This window comes from Mobula hypostoma, chromosome 25, assembly GCF_963921235.1.
Source record: "Mobula hypostoma chromosome 25, sMobHyp1.1, whole genome shotgun sequence".
NCBI lineage: Eukaryota > Metazoa > Chordata > Chondrichthyes > Myliobatiformes > Myliobatidae > Mobula > Mobula hypostoma.
In genome coordinates this window covers 18,198,742-18,220,266 of record NC_086121.1, presented here as the reverse complement: position 1 = coordinate 18,220,266, position 21,525 = coordinate 18,198,742, and the positions used below count along the sequence as shown (strand labels likewise).

The 21,525-nt window shown below is 39.2% G+C and overlaps 1 protein-coding gene across 1 annotated transcript; it reads left to right on the top strand.

Moving 5' to 3' along the window:
* Window positions 1–1,826: 1,826 nt before the first annotated feature.
* Window positions 1,827–19,356, top strand: park7 (parkinson protein 7). Its single transcript, XM_063032978.1, has 6 exons — window positions 1,827–1,948; window positions 6,880–6,981; window positions 7,852–7,911; window positions 10,582–10,651; window positions 17,445–17,531; window positions 17,900–19,356. The coding sequence occupies exons 1-6, from the start codon at window positions 1,859–1,861 to the stop codon at window positions 18,052–18,054; spliced, it is 564 nt and encodes a 187-aa protein (XP_062889048.1). The 5' UTR covers window positions 1,827–1,858; the 3' UTR covers window positions 18,055–19,356.
* The last annotated feature ends 2,169 nt before the right edge of the window (window positions 19,357–21,525 follow it).

Here is a 21,525-nt window from a genome sequence, read left to right as displayed (position 1 = left end):
TCTTTTTTTCTTGTAAATGCCTGCAAGAGTATGAATCTCAAGTAGTGTATGGTAACACATATTTTAAGTGTATATTTCCATTGAAATTTGAAGTTTGATTCCCTTTTGTTAATTCAATTTGATTTCTCATTGAGAGGATTGGATCATGTCATACACAAAGACATGGTGCTCTTTGAGTGTGTAGCTGCTTTACAGATCTCTGTACGTCCCTGAGATAATGAGATACAATGTCCTTGAGTCCATTCTATCGTTTCTAAGTGATCCCAGATTTAATCATCACTAGCATTCTCATGGGAAAAGGCTGTAGATGCTGGCACCTGCATTTTCATCTTTTCGACCCTGAGCAACTGTGGTGTTGCAATGATAGGTTTTGGGAAAATAGGAATTGCTGGAAAATATTTAGTAGGTCAGATGTCATCAATGGAATGAGAAATAAAGTTGATGTTTTGGGTTAAAGACCTTTTATCAGAGCTTTTATTTGGCCTGCTGAATTTTCCCAGTAATTTCTGTTTTTGTTTCAGATTTCACAACATGATTTTTATTTGCTTTTGGTAAATACAAAGACTACAAGATATAGGAGCAGAATTAGGCCATTTGGCCCATCAAGTCTACTCCACTTTTCAATCATGGCTGAATTTTTTCTTCACCCTCCCTTTTTTCCACCTTTTCTCTGTAACCCTTAACCCTTTTCCCAATTAAGAATCTAAAAATCTCTTCCTTAAGTACACCCAATGACCTGACCTCCACACCCTCTGAGGCAATGAATTCCACGGATTAATCACACTCTGGTTGAAGAAATACCTCCTCACCTCAGTTTTAAAGAGAAGTTCCTTCATTCCGAGGTTGTGCCTTCAGATCCTGGACTCCCTTAATAACAAAACCAGCTGTTCCATTCTATTTAGGCCTTCCATTATTTTGTAGGTTTCAATGAGATTTGCCCATCATCCCTGTGAGCTTCATTAGTACAGGTTCACAATCATCAAGTGCTTCTCATACATACGTACATCAAGAACTTGGTGTTTTGTTCATGATCACAGAAATCCCAGAAAGTGGCAACACAGTTAGACAGGGTGGTGAAGAATGTGTGTGGTACGCTTGTCCTCATTGTCCAAGGTACTGAATACAAGAGTTGGGACTAGTCTCGCAAGCTGGTGGGACCACACTTCGTGCAGTTCTGGTTGCATACTTTAGGAAGGATGTGATTAAGTTCAAGGGACTGCAGAAGAGATTCACAGGATGTGGCCCGACAGGATTGCTTGGGTTATTAGGAGAGAATGGAGATTTGAGACTGATTTCCCCAGAGTGAAAGAGGCTTAGGGGTGACTTTATTAAGATTCATAAAACGTGAGGGGATAAGATGGCCTTTTTCTCGGTGTAGGTGAGTCCAAAACGAGAATGCAAAGGTTTAAGGTAAGACACACTAAGGGTCTAGATTTTCACACTGAGGTTGGTGGGCACATGGAGTGAGCTGCCCAAAGTGGTAGAGACGAGTATAATTATAACAGCTAAAACACATTTGAACAAGTATTTGGGCAGGCAAAGTTGGGACGTGGTCCAAACGCAGGCAAATAGTACTAGTTCAGGTAGGCATCTACCTGACATGGACGAGTTGGGCTAAAGGTCTATTTCTGTGATGCGTACCCTAGCATCCCTATTACACAATAAAGCAAAATGTTTCATTTGCAGAGCTGAGCATTTCCAGAATTATTTTTAGTGTTCTTTTGTATCAGTGTTCTTCGAATGAGTTTGTTACAGTTTATTTATTTTGAGATTGCGACGCGCAAGGTCTGTCCTCGTCAGGACCCATACTTTACCCTCCTCTCCTGTACTGCGCAGCAGCGCCATTCTCTGTGCTAAGATGGCGGCTAAGAGGGCGCTGCTGATTTTGGCCAAAGGCGCCGAGGAGATAGAAGTGGTAGTTCCTACCGATTTGATGCGCCGAGCTGGGGTGAGTAAAGTGGATCGGATAGCTTTCATTGTATAAAAATTGAAATATCGTTTGTTCGGCATTAATTTGCGGCGAAGAGCAGAGTTCTGTGCGAGGTGTGATGTACGTGGGAGTTGTCCAATCACCACGCAGTCTGGGCGCCGTGTCGGATTATTCAGCCAATTAGTTGGTGGCAGGGGAGGGACTTTGAGAAGCTAGTTGACCTGGCCAAACCTCGAATTAATTCCAGGAGAGTTCTAGAATCCTGGAATATCATTCCCTGCGCTTACAGTAAGCACTAAATATCAAAGTACTCTTGCAAGTCATTCGAGAGTTATTTAACATTATAAAAATAACCCGTTTTGGCAATCTCTCTTTTATATAATTATCACAATTCATTTGCTTAAATGTGCACTAATTTTTGCACGGAATTAATTTAAGTGATAGAAGTAGAGCCTAGAACCAGGGCCTTCAGTGCACTGGCCATGCACCCATTTACAGCAACCCTATACTAATCCCTGGTATAGGACACCAATGCCCTTGCACGGGGTGCGGGGAGCCTACAGAAAGTAGTGGATATAGCCCAGTCCATCACAGGTAAAGTCCTCTCGCCGTTGAGCACATTTACAAGGAGTTCTGTCTCAGGAAAACAGCATCCGTCAAGGACCCCCACCATCCAGCCCATGCTCTCTTCCCACTATAGCCATCAGGAAGGACGTACAGGATCCCTGGGACTCTCATCATCAGGTTCAAGAACAGTTACTACCCGTCAGAATCAGGTTTAATATCACCGGCAAATGTCATGAAATGTTAACTTTGCGGCAGCAGTACCATGCAGTACATGATAATAGAGAGGGGGAGAAACTTAACCATCATCTCTTGAACCAGAGGGGATAACTTCACTCAGACTAACAATAAACTGATTCCACAACCTATGGACTCACTTTTAAGGACTTCAAAATTTGTGTTGTCAATATTTATTTATTTATATTTTTGTGCATTTGCAGTGATGTCTTGTCATGTGTGGTTTGTCATTGATTTTTTTTGTTTCTTTGTATTTACTGTGAATGCCCACAAGGAAATGAATATCAAGGTACTTGTATGTTGACATATGTACTTTGAACTTCTATTCTCCCCTCCCCATGTTTCTCATCAATTCTTCTCTATCTGACTCCTCCCTTAATATTCTACCATTCATTTATACACTACAGGTAATTATTTTGGATGTGGTAGGAAACTGGAGCAGTCATTGGGAGAATGTACAAATAGTACAGACAGCACCTGAGGTCAGGATTGAGTTGCTGAAATGGCAGACCTCAATTGTAAAAGGTTTCCACAGATTTTTGTTCTGGCAGTGGAAAATTAGGGAGTGAGAGAGAGTTTGAAAAGAAAAAAAGAAGCTGATGTTGGAAATATAAAAACAAATGCTTGGGGTCAGGCACTTAATTGGAAAGAGAAATGGAGACAATGTTTTCAGTCTCTTTAAAATGTTAATTTGGTTTTTGCTTGTAACACAGATGCTGCCTGTCCTACATATACCCAGCTTTTCTGATTTTAATTCGGCAAATTCCATGATCTATCAAAAGTGCTTTAGTGAATTTTTAAAAAAAATGTTTCACCCAAAGGAACTTCAGTTGTGTGATGTGATTATTGCATGCGTGTCCAACTTGTTAAGCTATAACTAAAACCAAGGGCCCACGATCGTGTGCAGTGCTTCTGTATGCACTGAATGTGCTATATGGTCCGATATAGATCCTTAAGACAAAGTTAAACTGAGGTGATCATTTATACCTGTGTAATATTCTGTGGGATGGTTTTTCAGAAGAGGGCAATGCTGTTAGGTGTCCTTGCTAATTAATATATTATCTCCCTTGTCTGCCTTTGATCTAAATATTATTTGACTATGTAGGTGCGAGTCAGAAGCTGTTATTTGGTGGGCGTGTACAGAGAGAAAAATCTACTGATTAGATTTATATTGAGCTGAAAGGAGAATGTTGAGCTTGTTAGTTGCCAGCATTTCACCCCATATTCTATGGTGTCAGGTTCAGAACTACTGCAGCATCCATCAATCTATCAAACTGTGATGGAAGCTTGGGGCCTCCCTCCAGTTATTTACTTTGTTAACAAACATTAGTAATGTGTGAGGCATGAGAAATGGACAGATTTGATGACAGATCAACTTGTGTTCCGTTTTGGTGGTCTTCAATCTGATGACATCAACATAAATTTCTCTAACTCCCCTTTGTCACCCCCACCTCCTTTGTTTTCTGCTCTTCCTTCTGTCATAATTATCACTTCTCTTTCCCTTTTCCTACCCTCCCGACCTGCTTATCATCCACCCCTTCTTCCCTGTAGTTTCCCACCTCTTTATATTGTGGTCCACTGGCCTCTCCTACCGGATTCCATCTTTTTCAGCCTTTTGCCATGCCCACCTATCACGTCCCAGCTACTCACATCATCCCCACACCCCATCCCTCTGCTGCCCATCTTCTCCTTCTCCCTTGGATTGACGCTATCACCCACTGACTCGTGCTCCTCCCCGTCCAACCACCCTCTTGTTCTGACTCTTGTCCTTTTTCTTTCCAGCCCTGGTGAAGGGTCTTTGCCTGAAACATCAATTGTTCAGTTCCCTCCATAGCCACTGCCTGATCTGCTGAGTTCCTCCATTCCAGCATCTGAGCTCTTTCTTGTGTCTGCACAGATCAATCTATTCCTTCTCTTGTACCTAATTTCACTTTGATAGTAAATCACTTTTATGTGTTGACAAATGTGTACTTGGAGATATCAAATCAAAGAAAAAATTTTACTTAAAATCTATAAGTACACGTTAATTTATTAGTAGACAGTATTGTACCGAATGTATTAAATATTTGTGATGGAGATGGAAGAGTAGATTTGGTAGTTGTGGAGAGGTGCTCCCATCAGAACGGTGGTAGTAGGAGTGAGGCTGCTGCAGTGGAGTTGCCTGTTATAAACTTCCACCTCCAGGTCTTGTGGATTGATCTAAGGTTACGTAGCCCAGCTTTACCAGTATTTTCCCTTCCTACATTATCCTCTAACTTGGCAGCATCTTCCTGCTTCTGCTTGTTGCAGGATAGGGCCAGAGGACTTCTGCTTTTGCTATGATTGCAGTTTATTGGTGCTTTGTGTCTTTTTAATGTCAGAACCAAGAAATGGTCTGTGTTGTCCCTGTTAATTGTGCCTGTTATCGTTAGCACCTGGGATAAATTAACTTAATTAATTTTGTTATTTAGAGATACAGCGAGGAACAGGCCCAACAAGCTGCACCACTCAGCAATAACCTACTTAACACTAGTCTATTCACAGGACAATTTACAATGACTATTTGATCTACTAACTGGTACGTCTTTCGATGGAGGGAGGAAACCGGAGCATCCGGAGGAATCCCACGCAGTCATGGAGAGACATGCAGCTCCTCACAGTCAGTACCGGAATTGAACTCTGAACCCCAACGCCCTGAGCTGTAATAGTGTTGTGCTAACCGCTACGCAACTGTGGCACCCTCAATCTATATTTGACATTTGCTGATGTGGTTACAACCAGTACACTCCCTTCTCATAAATGTTGTGGCCTGGCTTGGAATGTCCTTGTACATTTTCTCATTTAACTGCACTTGGCTTTCTTTAGGTCAACGGTTTGGTATGAGAATTTTTGCATGGGTTTGAGCTGCAGATATGTGTATGGATAAGTGTATTGGTACTGCTCCCTGCACCTGTACAAAACTGGAATTTGTACAAAACCTGGAGGGGTTGGGCTTGGGTGGATATATATATCTCTAGTGATGTATTAGTGAGCATATTTGCAATGGGCTTCCTGACTCCACCCCCCCCCCCCATCCTGCTTTCTGCCAGATTTCCTCCTGTTCTATCCTCCATACTTTGAGATTCTTGTTCCTGGCCTTCATATCTCCCCTGAAAATACATTCCACATGAATGCCTTTAAAGGTGTCTTCCATGTTTCCTTAAATGGGCTTTCCACAAACTATTTCCTCTTGTTTCTTCCTCAAAACCAGAGCTTTGTTATTGCCTTGAACTTCTTTGTCTTCCACATTGAACAAATTATCCTTAATTTCCACTGGCTTCCATAGGATTCCATCAAAAGATGTCCTTTTTTCAGTATCTTGAAGGGCTAGTTCTGCCCATGACTCCTTGGTCATTCATCTCCTCCAGCCACTTCCCTTTGGCAGTTTCCCATATTGCAGCACCTGCCCTTTTCACCTACTCTCTCTAACCATCCAGGCAGACAAGCATTGCTTGTAGATGAAGCAGTAGTTCACTTGCACTTACAATCTAGTGTATTGCTTTTGGATTCATTGTAATTCCCCCGCACCAGATAAAGTGTGGCACTGCTTTGAAGAGCACTTATTTTCAGTAAGCAAGAGCAATAGCAATCCTGTGCTTTTTATTCCCACTTTAATTCTCGCTTCCACTCCTGCAAACCTGTCTTCAATTTCCTATGTTGCTTCAGAAAGAACGGCTTTCTGTCTGGGACAGTTACAAATGTAAGAACTAATCGAATAAAACTATTGTATGGATAGTATTATTCAGAAATATCAATAATTTCTTAATCAGCTGACTGAAGTTCCCAGTAAATTCAACAGGGCCCTTTTCTCACACTCTTAACAAACGTTCTTTGTTCTCTCCCCTCGTGTCCCAAATTGCAACTTTTTCTTTCTCTGCTGGTGGTGCCTGGCTTGCTTAGCTTTCCACTTCTGGATCTTCAGCGTCTACATTTTTTTTTAGGCACTCCAACTGGAATTAACCTGTTGTGTGTTGTTTAAGCTGATGCTAAATAACATTACCGTAAATCTATTCTGGATTTAGAAAACTCAGTGGCAAGTTTGCAGGAGCAGCCCATTCGAAGTAACACTGTGCTCTGATTTGTTGCTTTTCAGTTGGCAGTGATTATCAACTGAATGCTTTGCGTTTCAGATAACGGTAACAGTTGCTGGACTGGCTGGCAGCGGATCAGTAACCTGCAGCCGCGATGTGGTCATTTGCCCTGACACCAGCCTAGAAGATGCAGTCAAACAGGTAACATGGGCTCTTCTTCTGTGAGGGAATTTAGACTAAGTCTTGCTTTGGAGAAATTGTTCTTTGAAGGAAGACCTAAACACAACTGTCCTGCATTAATTGGGTTTTTATGTTACGATTGTGCATAGTTTTGACAATGGATGAAATGAAAGCACAAGTTTGCCTCTGGTATGTATTTCCATGCCAAATTGGTGGTTTATGCACACTTACTAGGTTAGTTAATGCAAATGTGTGTGTAATGTCTTGTTTCCATCTCCCAATGGCATAATTTGCACTACATAGTCATAACCGTCTCTATTCGTAGGATAATACGCAAATCCACTGTTGAGTCCTGAATATGGTAACGCCGAACTTTACCACTTTGACACTCACTTTTCCATGTTCAAGGTGTAAGAACCCTGGGAGAAAGCTAATTTCCTTTTTAAGAATTGGTGTAGGCTTTTGGCCAAAATTTTTGTTTTGGACTGTAATATTTGATTGTTGAATATCATGTTTTGCTGTACCTGTAAGACACTGTACATTTCTGGATAATCTGTTCTAAAATGCATACCAGATAATACTGCATCGTCTCAAAACAGTACTTGTTCTAAAACTTGTACTTCTGTTTTCTGGTTTGTTAGAGGGAATCAGCAAATCTTTAGTAGCTGAGTTTGAATGGTAGATGAAGCAAGAATTCAGTTGGGAAGAGGAATTCAGGACTTAATGTGACTGTTAACTGTCATTTCATCTTTTTTCTCTCTCTCCACACTGAGTTAAATTCCTTCTGCTCCAAAACATAATAGATTTACTGCTTCATTTCTATATAGAAAGGGTCAGGTTATTAAAATTTACTATTGGGTTAGTTGATGAATTTTTTTTGTCTCTTTACAGTGCCCATATGATGCAGTTGTTCTACCCGGAGGGAATCTTGGAAGCCAGAATTTAGCAGAGGTAACTCCAAGTTAACATATCTGCCTTTTTTAGTTACAACTCATTTTGCCTTGGAAGCAATACATATTTGACAGATGCTCTGTTCACTCCACGTAATTTCCTTCTTTTTTGTCCATAAAAAACTTTTATGCAATACTTTTCTGGCCATACCAGCATCTTTTCAAATCAAGGAGTTACTTGGTGAGATCCAGCTGTGTTGGAGACAGTGTGATGAATGAAATATTCCGAACTGTAGTGAGGTTAAATGACTAGGCCCAGTTGTGAGGTGTTCCAGAGATAAACCACTGAGAAGTTGCTTTGTGTTTTAATAGTTTAAACAGTATTGTCACCTTGCATGGCTGAATAATACTTGGCTTGATGCTGTTTGTTTTTAAAAGTCCTATAAACTGGATGATATTGAGATTCCCAGAGTCGCATTGATGGTTTTACTATATATAATTGAGTACTTTGGGCACCACCGATGCCTAAACAACTTGTGCTGTGATATGGGAGGGGGGGGGTGCAGTTGTGGTGAAGTGTGAGGAGAAGGTCCTGGGAACAGCTGGTAAAGAAGAGTGCCAACAGGAAGCAGATTCTTCATGCCAAGGAGGGTGTGACAGAATCCTCTTGGTTTTCTATTAGGAGGTTCCTGTCTGTCAAAGCCAATTTTTTTACTCCCTCCTTTCTTGGTTCCATCTATCACCAGCCAGCCCCTGCCTTGCTCTCCCTCTCACCTTCTGAGGCTGGGAAACCACCCCTTTACATCTCAGTCCTGACGCAGTGTCTCGATCCAAAACCTCGCAGACTCCACTGCCTCCAAGGATGTTGGTTGACTTGCTGAGTTGCTCCAGCAGTTTTTTTTTTGTGCCTGTAGTTGGTAATGTGGTTGGTAGAACTAGTTGTTTGGTCAGTAAATAACTTTAATTTTTAGACCAGAAAATTGTGAATTATTTGATATTTGGGGGAGATTTACTCCAGGAAAAAGGCAGAATGTCAAGAATTGTATCTGAGCTTCATCTTTGGTGCCAGGAAACAAGCTCAACATTTCCCCTGCTGTACTGCCCCCGATGTGTGAAATGATTTCTAACCTTCTCGTGCAGGAAAAACCACAAGGCTGTTGAACCTCAGTGTACTCAAGAGAATTGGCGATTACTAACTTCAGATCTACATTTGGCATTTTAAATTCAATTTTGTGTATTGTGTGGTCTCACAGCTTTTTACAATGAATTTGTAGAGTTGAAAAGTGAAGTAAAGATATGAAAATCTGTAAACCCTTTTCCCAGTCTCCTTTAATTTTATCTAAAGAGGCCTTTTTCAGTCCCAACAGCAGACCATAAATGTAAGATATTGAACTGTTGTAAAAGGGTTTCAGATTAAAAATTGTATCTATTATTATCTGGACTTGTAGGAAATGTATGTAATTGAGATCTTAAAAAATCTCTAATCTGTAAGTATCGAAAAAAGTGGGTATTGGAAAGGTTAGATTTCATTGAAAGTTGCACAAAAGAGAGATTCCCTCCTTCAAGCAAATCCTGAAATCGCTTAATACCCAATCTATCCCATTCTTTAAAAGATAAGTCAATTAAAGATGGTTTAAAAAAAAATTAGAAATGATGGGACTCGAGAGGGAGAATCTCAATAAACCAAAATGTTTTCTAAACTGTAACCAAATCCTCAAAGTATGTTTGACCACCACATTGTCAGTTAGTTTATTTAAAGATAAAGGAAGCAAAGATCCAAGTAAAGAAATAATGGATATTTTCATATCTGAAGGGAGCTGGAAGATTATAAATTGATTAATTCTTCATCATTATGTGCTCGTCATTCTTTATTACAATTCAAAGTGGTACATAGAGTTCGTATGTCTAAAGACAGGCTCTCTCGTTTCTACACAGTTATTTCCCCTTATCTGATAGATGGAGTGGCCACACTAATTCATGTTTTGGACATCTCCAAGCCTTGAAAAATTTTGGAAAGATGTATTTCAAACTTTTTCTGTACTTTTCAATGTTTGTTTTAAGCCCAGTCTTTTAACTGCCATGTTTGGCATTGTTGAGGATAGTGCAACAAAACTGAAGCCATCTGATTGGCGGGTATTGGCCTTTAGGTCTCTTATGGCCAGGAGGGCGATCTTGCTCAAGTGAAAGGAGGCTGCCCTGCCCACTCATGTTCAATGGCTATCTGATGTAATGTTATGCTTTGATCTGGAGAAGATTCGTTGTTCGATTTCTGATTCTAAACATGATTTTCTAATGTTAAGGGGACTCTTTCTGAGTTATTTTCATAATCTTTGAACCGTTATTAAAGTATGGATCTGAGCCATTATTATTATATTATATGGTAAGGTATTTTTTTCCTTCTCATTTTTACTAACCAACTCATTTTGGTAGTGGGGGTAGATTTTTTTTAATAAAATACAATTATTTTATTTCATTTCATAATTCAATCTTTCTACATGATTGATTTGAAATATGGGATACTGTGATCTTATTACTGTGATTTAAATGTAATGTAATTCATATTATTTGTATCCTTATGAATTTTGTATTTGTATTTAGGCAATTTATATAATTAGAAAATATTGAAAGCGAAAAGTGAAGTAAAGAACAGTATATATTACTGCCAATCACAGTGGCTGTATAAAATATAAATTCACAATTGTTCATTGAAACTTTTTTCTCTTCCTACTAGTCACCTGCTGTAAAAGAGGTGTTGAAGGCCCAGGCAGATGGGAAGCGTTTGATTGCTGCTATCTGTGCAGGTATGGCTAGAATGAAATGGATTTGAAAGTGTGCTTATCTCTATGGTTAAAGCCTTGTGTCCATGGAGACCAGGACTGTATTTTATTTCTGGTCTGTATGATAATAGATGCTCTTGCTCAGAAGAGATACTGGAATTGACCTTCATAATCAAAGGTATAAGTTAACCAGTATGTCTATATCATTTTTTTTGTTGTTTGCTCTTACATCGAGCTGATTAGGAACATAACACCTGCTTTTAGTTAATATCGCACATTATAACTGCTTGAGGGTGATTAGCATCTGAGTGCCCAGTGAGAGTGAAAAGCTTAACTTTTTGGACAGTGTACCTGATATAGCAAGAAATGTTTCAAGCAAGTGAAATTGACAGGAATCCACAGGGACATGGGGATTGGCAAAGGCGTGATCAGAGGTGAAATTTCAAGGAGTGTGTCATAAAGGATGGGTGGTGGGGTGGAGATACGTCTCTACCAAAGGAGGTGTAAGGTGCCCCTTCCCTCTGCTAGCCTGCAGGTCATCCTTTGGCAAGGTGTAGCACCTTCTTAGCTCCTCAGATCAGGATCACGTAAAGCCATTGGAGCAGGTGGTAGATGGTTGTTTAAGCAACTGGTGCATATCACAAGTCTTGGTTATGTGACACTGACACCAGGCAGACAATCTTTGAAGGGTATTGATAATGACTGGAGTCACTTGTCTTGAAAGGACACTGCCTGGAAGAAGGCAATGGCAAACCACTTCCGTAGAAAGAATTGCCAAGAACAATAATCGTAATGAATAGACCGTGATCACCCACATCATACAACACAGCAATTAATGATGATGAGAAGAATGAAAAGGATATTGGGAGAAAGAAAGTTTAGTAATTATCAGCTGGAGTACATAATTAGATCATACATACAGCGGTTTTACAGCAAGAGACAATTAGATGTAATGAGGGCAGTTACCATGGGAGGATCTGAAAAGAGGAATACAAATTTTAAATTTGAGACATTGCTTAACTAAGATTTAGCATATGTCACCAAACAACGTTGGGTGAGGAGGAATTGATGGAGGTTGAGGTGTGGGTAGGAGTTTTAAGTACCCGGATGTTCAGAGTAGGCCAATCAGAAAGTGCGCTGTTATAGGCATGGGTGAGTGTTCAGTAGTGTGGCAGCTGAGGAGGTAGGAAATGATTAATGTTATGGAAGAGCAAATGGGCTGTTTAAAGATCAGGCAGTACAAGTTCCAGAGCAGGATTTAGCTGAATCTAACAATAGTGTTGTCAACAGACTGATTGGGTTTCAAATGGCTCTAAGGGAGATAAGTGGGGTCTTTAGTCATGGAGTAGAGTTTGTGATGGGAAACCAAAGACTGTTTCAATGATGTTGGACTTAGAGGTGGATTTAGGAAAGCAGTCTGTAGCTTGACATTGGAGGGATCAGCAGCTGGAGGTAAGAAATCCAGGTTAATTCAGCCTACATTTGGAAACTATCTTTGTTTCCCATTAATGTTGTCACGTAGTTGTTAATCGTGCATCCTTGGCAGCACCGAGGTGGTGTGAGTAAAGAAGCCATTCTAGTTCTCCTAGCTACGACTAGATAGGCATAGTTTTAAAAAATAGAATAGTCTTGCCTAAATCAGAAAAAGGAAGTGATGAGTCAGTGTTGGATATTAAGCTCTTCATAAATTCTCTCAATATAGAATTGAACTTGCTGACATGGTGACTGAGTAAGGCTGTCTGAAATAATAGGGAAAAATTTGAGTATTGTAAGGTGCTACTTCCTGTCTTATTTTTCATCCGACGACTTGTAACATTTGTGTGAAAAGTTTGTATGCTTGACTGGTTGGTTCTTGGGTTGAAGAATCTCTATCACTTACTAATCACCGCTGGCTATTTTCTAGCACTCTGATCGCAATGCTCTGCACAGTTGAACTTTCCTGAATGGCATTTAGAGTGTGTTGAAGACGTCTTGCATAACCATAACTTCTCCCCAAAACTTTTCAATTGTTGCAGCAGTAGCAAAGATCAGTACAAATGTGAGCAGATTAAGTTTGTAATCTATTTTCTTAAAATGTTTAACTACATTTAAAATGAGAGATTATAGTAAGAATTAAACTCTTCCGTCAAGCACCAGGGCACTAAAAGGTGACAGTATAATTGCTTCTACTGTCTGGGTGAAAAAAAATTTCTCTTCTTTTTCCTGAACTGGGATAAATGCACACATTTGTAGTTGGGACCACTGTGCAAGATGCAGAGAAATGGATCACGTGGACCTTCAGCAACAAACAAACAAAACAGGAGTCCTGATGAAGGGTCTTAGCCTGAAACTTTGACTTTGACTTCCCCTCCATAGATGCTGTTTGACTTGCTGAGTTCCTCCAGCATTTAGCTCAAGATTTCCAGATCTGCTGAATCTCTTGTTTTCATGAGGGTCCCTAATTGTCACATTTACATTTGCCATCGTTTTTAATGTTGTTGACCTACTGATGATTTTTCATTGCTGCACAGAAAATATTTGGCTATCTCTGTTGCAAGTTTGAAATATTGAAGTCAATTCAGATGAACCAAAAAAAAATTTCTGAACATATTAAACCTATATTGGGGATCGTTTTAAAGATGTTACTGTCTCAATGCTAACACCAAATCTGATTTGCGTGTTACTATTTTCATTTGTAACTTTGAGTAGATATTGTTCTGCTGCATTGGTGGTAGTATAAGTAACTGTAGGTCTGAATTTAGTGCGCAAGCATATGGGTTGGGTTATTAACAAGAGGTTTGGTTTTTTTTTGTCTTGCAGTCAGTGGTTAAGGAATACCTTAATTAGTCTTTAAGGTATTAAACATCTTGGATTATTGAAAACTTGCTGCTGACTGGAGAGTTTGGGGCTAAAGGGGCATGATCTGAGGTAAAATAAATAATTGCCATATGCAGAAATGTATAGAAATTAACACTTTTTACAAATGGCAGTAGATGTTAGGTCAAGTATACAGCTGATGATATTTGTTAAACAGAATTTGAGATATTGGAGGAATAGAGCATTGAAGAAGCAGCTGTAGAGAATTCAGAAGTAAATCTGCTGTAATCTCATTGAATGGACCTGAGATTTGGTGGCATACAATTCTTACATTGTATGTGCTGTCACACTGGTATAATGCTTACTTATCAAGTGTTTATAATGTACATGGCAATAATCAGCACCCTTCATGATTATTTCTTTATGCTGCTAATGAAGATGAAAGTGGGCTGAGTTAAAATATTTCATTGCAAATCATTAACCTCCAATTAGTTGTATACAAAGAAGACTAAGTAAATGTGGAAAGGAATTTTGTTTAAAAATGCATAATTTCCAGCTTAAATATATGATAAGAATAAAACCAATCTTGTGATCCAGTACTCCAAAGATTACCTGTGCAGCACAACATCTGAATCCTTCCAGTGTTTAGAGTGAAGATGTCAGCAACGACTAGACCAACCTGATGGAAAGCTGTTTTTCACTCGTTGCCATCAACACGGTGTGGTCAGCAGGTATATCATCTTCCAACAGGAATTTAAGTTGGATAATTTGGCCCATTTTGTTTTAAACTACCACCTTATTTCCTGGAAGGACCAGAATCCTCCTTGTAATAAAAGAATATGGTTGTTATCTTCCAGTTCCATTCCTGAAGATAAGTGTGTTGGACATTGGTCAGTTCTTTGCTAATTTCTTGGAGGCAGATTGAGTGTTTTAGTGAGAACCTTATTTAATGGCTTTTATGTTAAAGCAGCAACACTTTGAATTTGTGCTTGATTGATCCAGTTCCTGCAAGATGCAGTTTGGCTGGGAGTTGAATCAATTTACTGAGGAATAAATTGAGTTCACCTTCCATTCTGTGCTGGTCTTGGTATTTTGTGACTGGGATGCCAGCAAGATGTCCTGGTCTTAAAAAGAAGTAGTAGTGTAGCGCATTTGGTATGGATTATTGAGGCATTTAGCCAGCTAACCTGCCCTCATACCCTAAGGACAATTGTACATGACTTCTTAGGGGCTGTACTGGGAGGTTCCTGGTCCATTCTGTCTTGACGTATAATTGCTGATCCAAGTCTTTTTCAAGGGATTGGGGAACATGCCTTATGGGAATAGATTAAGTCAGCTGGGTCTTTTCTCCTTGGAGTAGTGGAGGATGAGAGGTGACCTGATAGAGGTGTATAAGATGATGAGAGGCATTGGATAGTCAGAGGCTTTTTCCCAGGGCTGAAATGGCTAACATGACAGGGCACAGTTTTAAGGTGCTTGTAAGTAGATACAGAGGAGATGTCAGGGGTAAGTTTTTTACGCAGAAAGTGGTGAGTGTGTGGGATGGGCTGCCGGTGACGGTGGTGGAGGCAGATACAATAAGCTCTTTCAAGAGATTCCTGGATAGGTACATGGAGCTTAGAAAAATAGGGGGCTATGGGTAACCCTAAGTAATTTCTAAAGTAAGTACGTGTATTACTGTATTGTGCTGTAGGTTTTCTATGTTCTGTGTTCTAAGATTGCTTACTTCGCTTGTGAGATCCATATTGTGACTATGAGACTAAATGAACTCACATTATATTGTAAATGCTGCTAAAAGAAGTACAGACACAGTGCTTGCCTATGCCAGTGCTGCAGAGTTAATGAGGAAGCATGGCATGTTTTGCCCCTCAATTTCTGTTGTTCTGCAACTTCTACTATATCCATTATGTTTTTGATATTTACTGGAAAAAACTGAGCTAACTGTACATTGGCTGTTATTTATCTGCAGTGGAATGTAAACTGCTACCATATTACCTCTATATGCTCACATTCCCCTCCCCCCCCATCTGTGGTTTTAAAATGACTATGTTACACAATCTATTGAGAGCTAATCTAGGGCCTGTTAGTAATTACAGTAGTTGATTAAAGCAACCAAACGTACTGTCATGTTGAAATTTCTCAAAATGCTCCTTGAAATTTCTCAAAATGCTCCTTGAAATGTCACTGATACATTGGAAAATGTGACTTCAATCCATTCTGGACTGCAAATTCTGATACAGTGTGCTGTACCATCCTGCTCTGATAATATGTTTGAGTGACCAGCAGTAATGCTGAATTGTTCCTTGTGTTCACTTCACGTTTGTTTTCAGGATAAAATTAGGTTTTTGTAGGTTGCTAAGTCATTTGAATGAGTAATAAACTTAGTAAAATTAATTGGCCTATTAGCGTTAAAAAAAGGTAAATTTAATGTGTTTAATCCTTTCAAGGTGGACGCCAAATGGCAGTTGTGTGATTAGGAGTCCTTCATGACCTTGGTAATAGTACAATTGAAGTCTTCCAAAAATTGCAATGCGTTCTGTTACAGCTTTTCTAGTAGGGAGAACAGGCATCAAAGTGTCTTTTTGCTCTGCTATACTTTTGAGTGTTTGCGTGATGCTTTGCAATTTGTAAGTTGGGTTCTTGTTAAATAAAGTGCTATCCTTGTTATCTATACTTAATATAAAATACACTGCATATCTTATTTATCTTCCCCTTCTCGGAGTTAGAAGTTGCTGTTATTCAAGACTGATTGCTGCTTCCAGGTTTCTATTTTTGGCATCATCCAATCTCCCCAATCTCTGATCTAAAGGTTCAATAACAGGTTGATCTTGCTATAGGTAGGAATGGTCATAGTTCATCTTTGAGAAACTGGGTTGTAAAAGGATACTAAAGCACAGTTGACTTGAATCTGGGGACTTTGTATCTTTCTAGCATGGATCTGAACCTTTAGGGCAACACACTGCTATTCTCTCTCTGGAGGGTATCCAATTTTCCATTTCCCTGCTCTCAAAATCAATGATCAGTTTCAACATAATAGTCAAAGCTGCTTCCCTTTTGTGTTATTTCTGTTGATGTCCACTGTTAGTGTCATTGTTAATGTAAGAATATAAGCAATGAAAGCCGAAGTAGGCCGTCTGGGCCATTGTGCTTACTCTGCTATTCTAAGGTTATGCTGGTTTACTTGCCTCAGCACCATTTGGCCCTACTGCGCTATATCTCTTTATCTTAAAAATCTTAATCAATCTTTATTGATTGGACCACCACAACCCTCTTGGCTTGGGATTTCCAAACATTCATTTCCGTATAGTCCTGACAGGCCAACCCACATTTTGAGAAACAAGATACTGCAAATGGTGGCATCTGGAGCAACAAACCATCAGCTGGAGGTTCTTGGCAGGTTGAGCAACAGCCGAGGAGAATATTCCTGCGTTTACCGTCAAGTCTTCCAGAAATTTCTTCCACTGTTCATCTGAAGTGCTTTGGATATAGGGCCAAACTGTCCTTTGTGTGGAGGAAGCAAACAGTTTCCTTTCCAACCCCTGGCTGAGCCTTGTGTTGCACCTTGTGCACATACTTCCTTGGTAGGGAGAATAGACCAGTGGATAATATTCCAGGTATGGTGGAAAGTCTTTAGACCATCCCCTCCTCAAATAAGTGTATAACAAAACATGGAAATTAAGGGCAGTCATTGTATTTGCACTAATATTCATTAGTATTCCCGGCTGATCATCTGCTTCTGTACTCTGTTCCTGCTTTCTCCTCATATCCTTGTTCCCTTTTATATATAAAAAAATGTAATTCCTTTAGATCAACATATTGTTTGATTTCCTTATTGCTAGTTGTTAGTGATTTAATTTTCAGTTAGTGTACAATTTCACCAGGTCCCTCGTAGCCATCTTAAAGTAGGTGTCCAATATAACACCTTTAGACTGGTTAGCTAATTTAGTATTTACAATATATTCTGTTTAATCTGGTTAATATGATAACTCTGTACAATTAAGTATCATCATCTGTTTTTCAGGCCCCACAGCTCTACGGGCTCACGGGATAGGTTATGGGCGCAAAGTCACAACCCATCCCCTGGCTAAGGACAAAATGATGGATGGAGGTCAGTATTTGACATTTGTGTTTAACCTAGAATGATAGTCTGAATTGGGTTGAAATTGGTAATGAAATCCTGTAAAATTCCTGAAGGGCTCAAAAGTTTCCTATTATTACACAGCTTGTTTTAGTGTGCTCAGTTGGATAATGTAGACTGTGCAAAATTAGTGAATTTTACCAAATTCTTTAGATAAGAGCTCTAGAAAAGTAGCCTATTTCCCCCCCCCCCGCCCCAAGTTTGAGGATAGTATCAAGCATTTTGAGAATTTGCTGTATCTTGAAGTTAACCTTACAGTCTGTTTGGCATCACAATAATCCTAAAGTTTTATCAATACTTGGATAATGTTTTTGAAATCCCTTCTCATTCTCTTGCAGGTAACTATTCCTACTCAGAGGCTCGTGTGGAGGTAGATGGGAACATCATCACCAGCAGAGGGCCAGGCACCAGCTTTGAATTTGGCCTTGCAATTATTGAAGCACTTCTGGGAAAAGAGGTGGCTGAGAAGGTCAGAACCCCCTTGGTTCTGTGAAATTGCCATCCTTGGAACGCTGCGTGGTTAGGGGATGGTTAGAGGGATTGGTTGAAATGATTGTTTTGAAGCTAGAAAGTCCCCTGTGCATAATTAGAAATAATGAATTAAACTAATGTCTTTAAAACTGTCAAAATTTAATGTTGCCATGCAGCAGGGCTACAGAATACAGAATTAAAAACCTGACAGTATCCAATGGTGTTTAGAAAAAAAACTGCACTTGAATTTTTGTTCAATTGTTTTGTTATGTGAATCAAATAACAGAGGCATAAATTAATTTGAATTTTTGCTTTTTATATTTGAACAAGTCAAAGTCCGTGAATCTGCTGGGTATGCTGCTTTTTCCATGCATCTTCTAAACACCAGTTTTGCTTTCTGTATTTGAGTACTTCACAGAGTTGCACTGTTATGTATTTGGGAGTCAGCTTTTCATTTCTGATTGGCTTCTTGTTCATTTGAGAAATGTTTTGCTTAATCTTTCAACTGATAAATCAAGTATTTTCTTTCGCACATTGTTTGGGTAACTTATATCATATCCCGGGTTATATAAAAAAATTATTGATGCTTGTGAATGCTTATTGGATGTTAAGTGGAAAGTGTAGGATTAGTTAAAATGCCACAAATTATTAGGCTTTAGAATCCCCACTTGGTTAGCTTGACCTGAAAGCTTTGAATAGACACTAAGCAGCAATAATTAAACATTCACTGCCTAGTAATTTGGCTGTTTAAATACCAAAAATTTGTGGTGCAGTACTCGTAGCTTTACTTATTGCAAGAAATAAAAATTGATCAGTGATACCATCTGTGTTTATATTTATTTTACCTGGAATATCAAATTGATATCAAATTATCTCATGACAAAACCAGTAGTTATCTTTACAACCAAGTAAGCATTAAGTTTCAGTGTTGGGAATATTATCTAAAGATACAATGACATAGCAGTTCTTGGGTATGTTACTGGAATGGTCACTTTTGCCAGAGTCATCTACCAAATTAAATATTAAAAACACTACATATTTGAAAATTATCTGATCCTACGTATATTGTGGTAGACTTTAGATGGGGCTAAAACTGTCTTCCTGTGTTTTAGGGATATATATTATAATCAGTTCTGCAGGAATTAGAAAATTGTGTTTTGTGAATGAATGTGTTGAACCTTCTCATTTTGATTCCACTTCCTGGTTGCTTTATTTCACTGAGTTTGGATCCCTAGCTATCACTGGGGTTTGGTTTGATTTCTCTGATTTTTGCCTCCTTTTTCTTGAAACCTTTACAGAAACAGGATTCTGCTTTCCAGCCCCTTGAATCTGCTCATAACATAATCTGTAGCTTAATTCCATTTTCTTTCTCTGGCCTAATGCAGCTATCTCTTTCCATTTGAGATTACATGTATTCTGCATCATTTTTAAATCAAATTGCATCTCTGCAGGATGGTGTTTACCAACTACTTACTTTAGCTAGCTTCTAGCCAGAACTTCATAACACTACTGAAGGAGGTACTTGAGCATGGGAAATTCCAGGTTTAAAAAAAATTATCCTTTTATTGCCACTAAAGGTTCTTTAATTACTTCCTTTTGCTTTACCACCTTCAGTGACATTTGATAAGTGGTCTTTATGAATGCCAACATGACTGAAATGGTGTTGGAGCAATGTTCCCTAATTGACGTTAGGAAAGAATGCTGAAGCCTGGCTTGAATAAAATTTACTCGTTTCCCTGATCTTGATGGTTAAGGTGAAACTGATAGAGGTTAAGAGTTATGATGCAAACACGAAAATATATAATCACAGTTGGTAAAGGGTAATGTAAAAAGAAATAACAGAAAGACAGGAAATAAAATGGATAGAATAAAAATGTCACTAGTGGATCTCTGCCGCAGTTTCTGGATGTGGCTGGTAATGGACTAATAGCATTTGATGGACCCTGGACAGGAGACTTAAGTCATTTGAGTTTGATTTTAGTTCTAAATGTGTACATTCTGGTCATATTTTCTTTATTTAAAATCAATTGTGAATGTACTTAAGTAAATTCATGTTTAGACTGTTTTTTAAAAAAAAGCTTTTGTAATCTATCCATACCTTTTTTAAGTGAGGATTGCTGCTGTACTTATTACAATGCTTATTCTTCTGTTAGTAAATGGGGTGGTGGAAGATGCATTTATTCATTGCTATGGTGCCTTGAGGTACTGCAGAACTATTAATTGTTCAGTTGCCTTGTGTACACTTGTAAAATTAGCCCCTTTGTGGGAGATGGTATCAGTGATTTGTTTATGCAGTGTAAATATCTCGCAAGAAGAGTCTTTGAATATGATGTACAGTGCTGCGCAAAGGTCTTAGGCAAATGTAAAAGTTATTCTGTAAAACAAAAAAATGAAGAGTTTCTAAATATCAAAAAATTCTATAAAGCATAGTAAACAGTGTAAAAAAAAAGCTAAATCTAATTAATATTTGGTGTAACCATCCTTTACCTCTAAAACTGCTTCAGTTCTTTTAGGTACGCTGTCGTGCAGTCGTATAAGAAAATTGACTGGTAGGTTGTTCCAAGCATCTCGGAGAATTTGCCACAGTTCTTCTGCAGATGTTGGCTGTCTCGTTTGCTTCTTTCTTTCCAGGTAATTCCAGATAATGTTGAGATTGTGGAGGCCATACCATCTGTTGCAGAACTCCTTGTTCTTCTTTTTGCTGAAGATAGTTCTTTATGACCTTGTCCATATGTTTGGGGTCATTGTCCTGATGCAGAATGAAACCTCCCTGATAAGTGATGGGTGAGAATCTGCTTGTACTTCTCTGCATTGAGGATCCCATTAATTGTGACCAAATCACCAACACCATTTGCAGAAATGCGGCCCCAAACCTGCAGGAAACCTCTGCCGTGCTTCACTGTCAGCTGCAGATGCTCATCCATGTCGCATTCTCCAGCTCCTCTAAGGCAAACTGCCTCCTGTTTGAGCCAAAAATTTAAAATTCTGACTCGTCATTTCAAAGCACTTGCTATCATTGTTCAGCACTGCAGTTGTTATGTTTTTTGTGCATAGGTGAGTCTCATGGCTTTGTTTCCATTTCGGAGGGATACCTTTTTTGGCAGCGACTCTTCCATGAAGACCACTTCTGACAAGACTTCTTTGGATGTAGAGGGGTGTACTTGAGTTCCAGTGGTTTCTGTGAGTTCAAAGCTGATAGCAGTGATTTTTAAGGGACATCTGCTTGATGTATCTGTCACTTGCTGCACTCAGTTTCCGTGGCTGATCACTGTGACTCTGGTCCTCAATTTGCCAGTTTCTTTGTGCTTCTTCGGAAGAGCTTGGGCAGCACATCTTGAAACTCCTGTCTGTCATGGAATTTTTGCTTGGGAGAGACCTTGTGGATGCAGGATGACCACCTTGTGTCTCACTCTTACCTTGGTGTAAGAATTGATGATTTGAAGGTTAAACTCTCACATCTGCCATGCTGTCACCTTTTAGTTTGGTTGTCCTT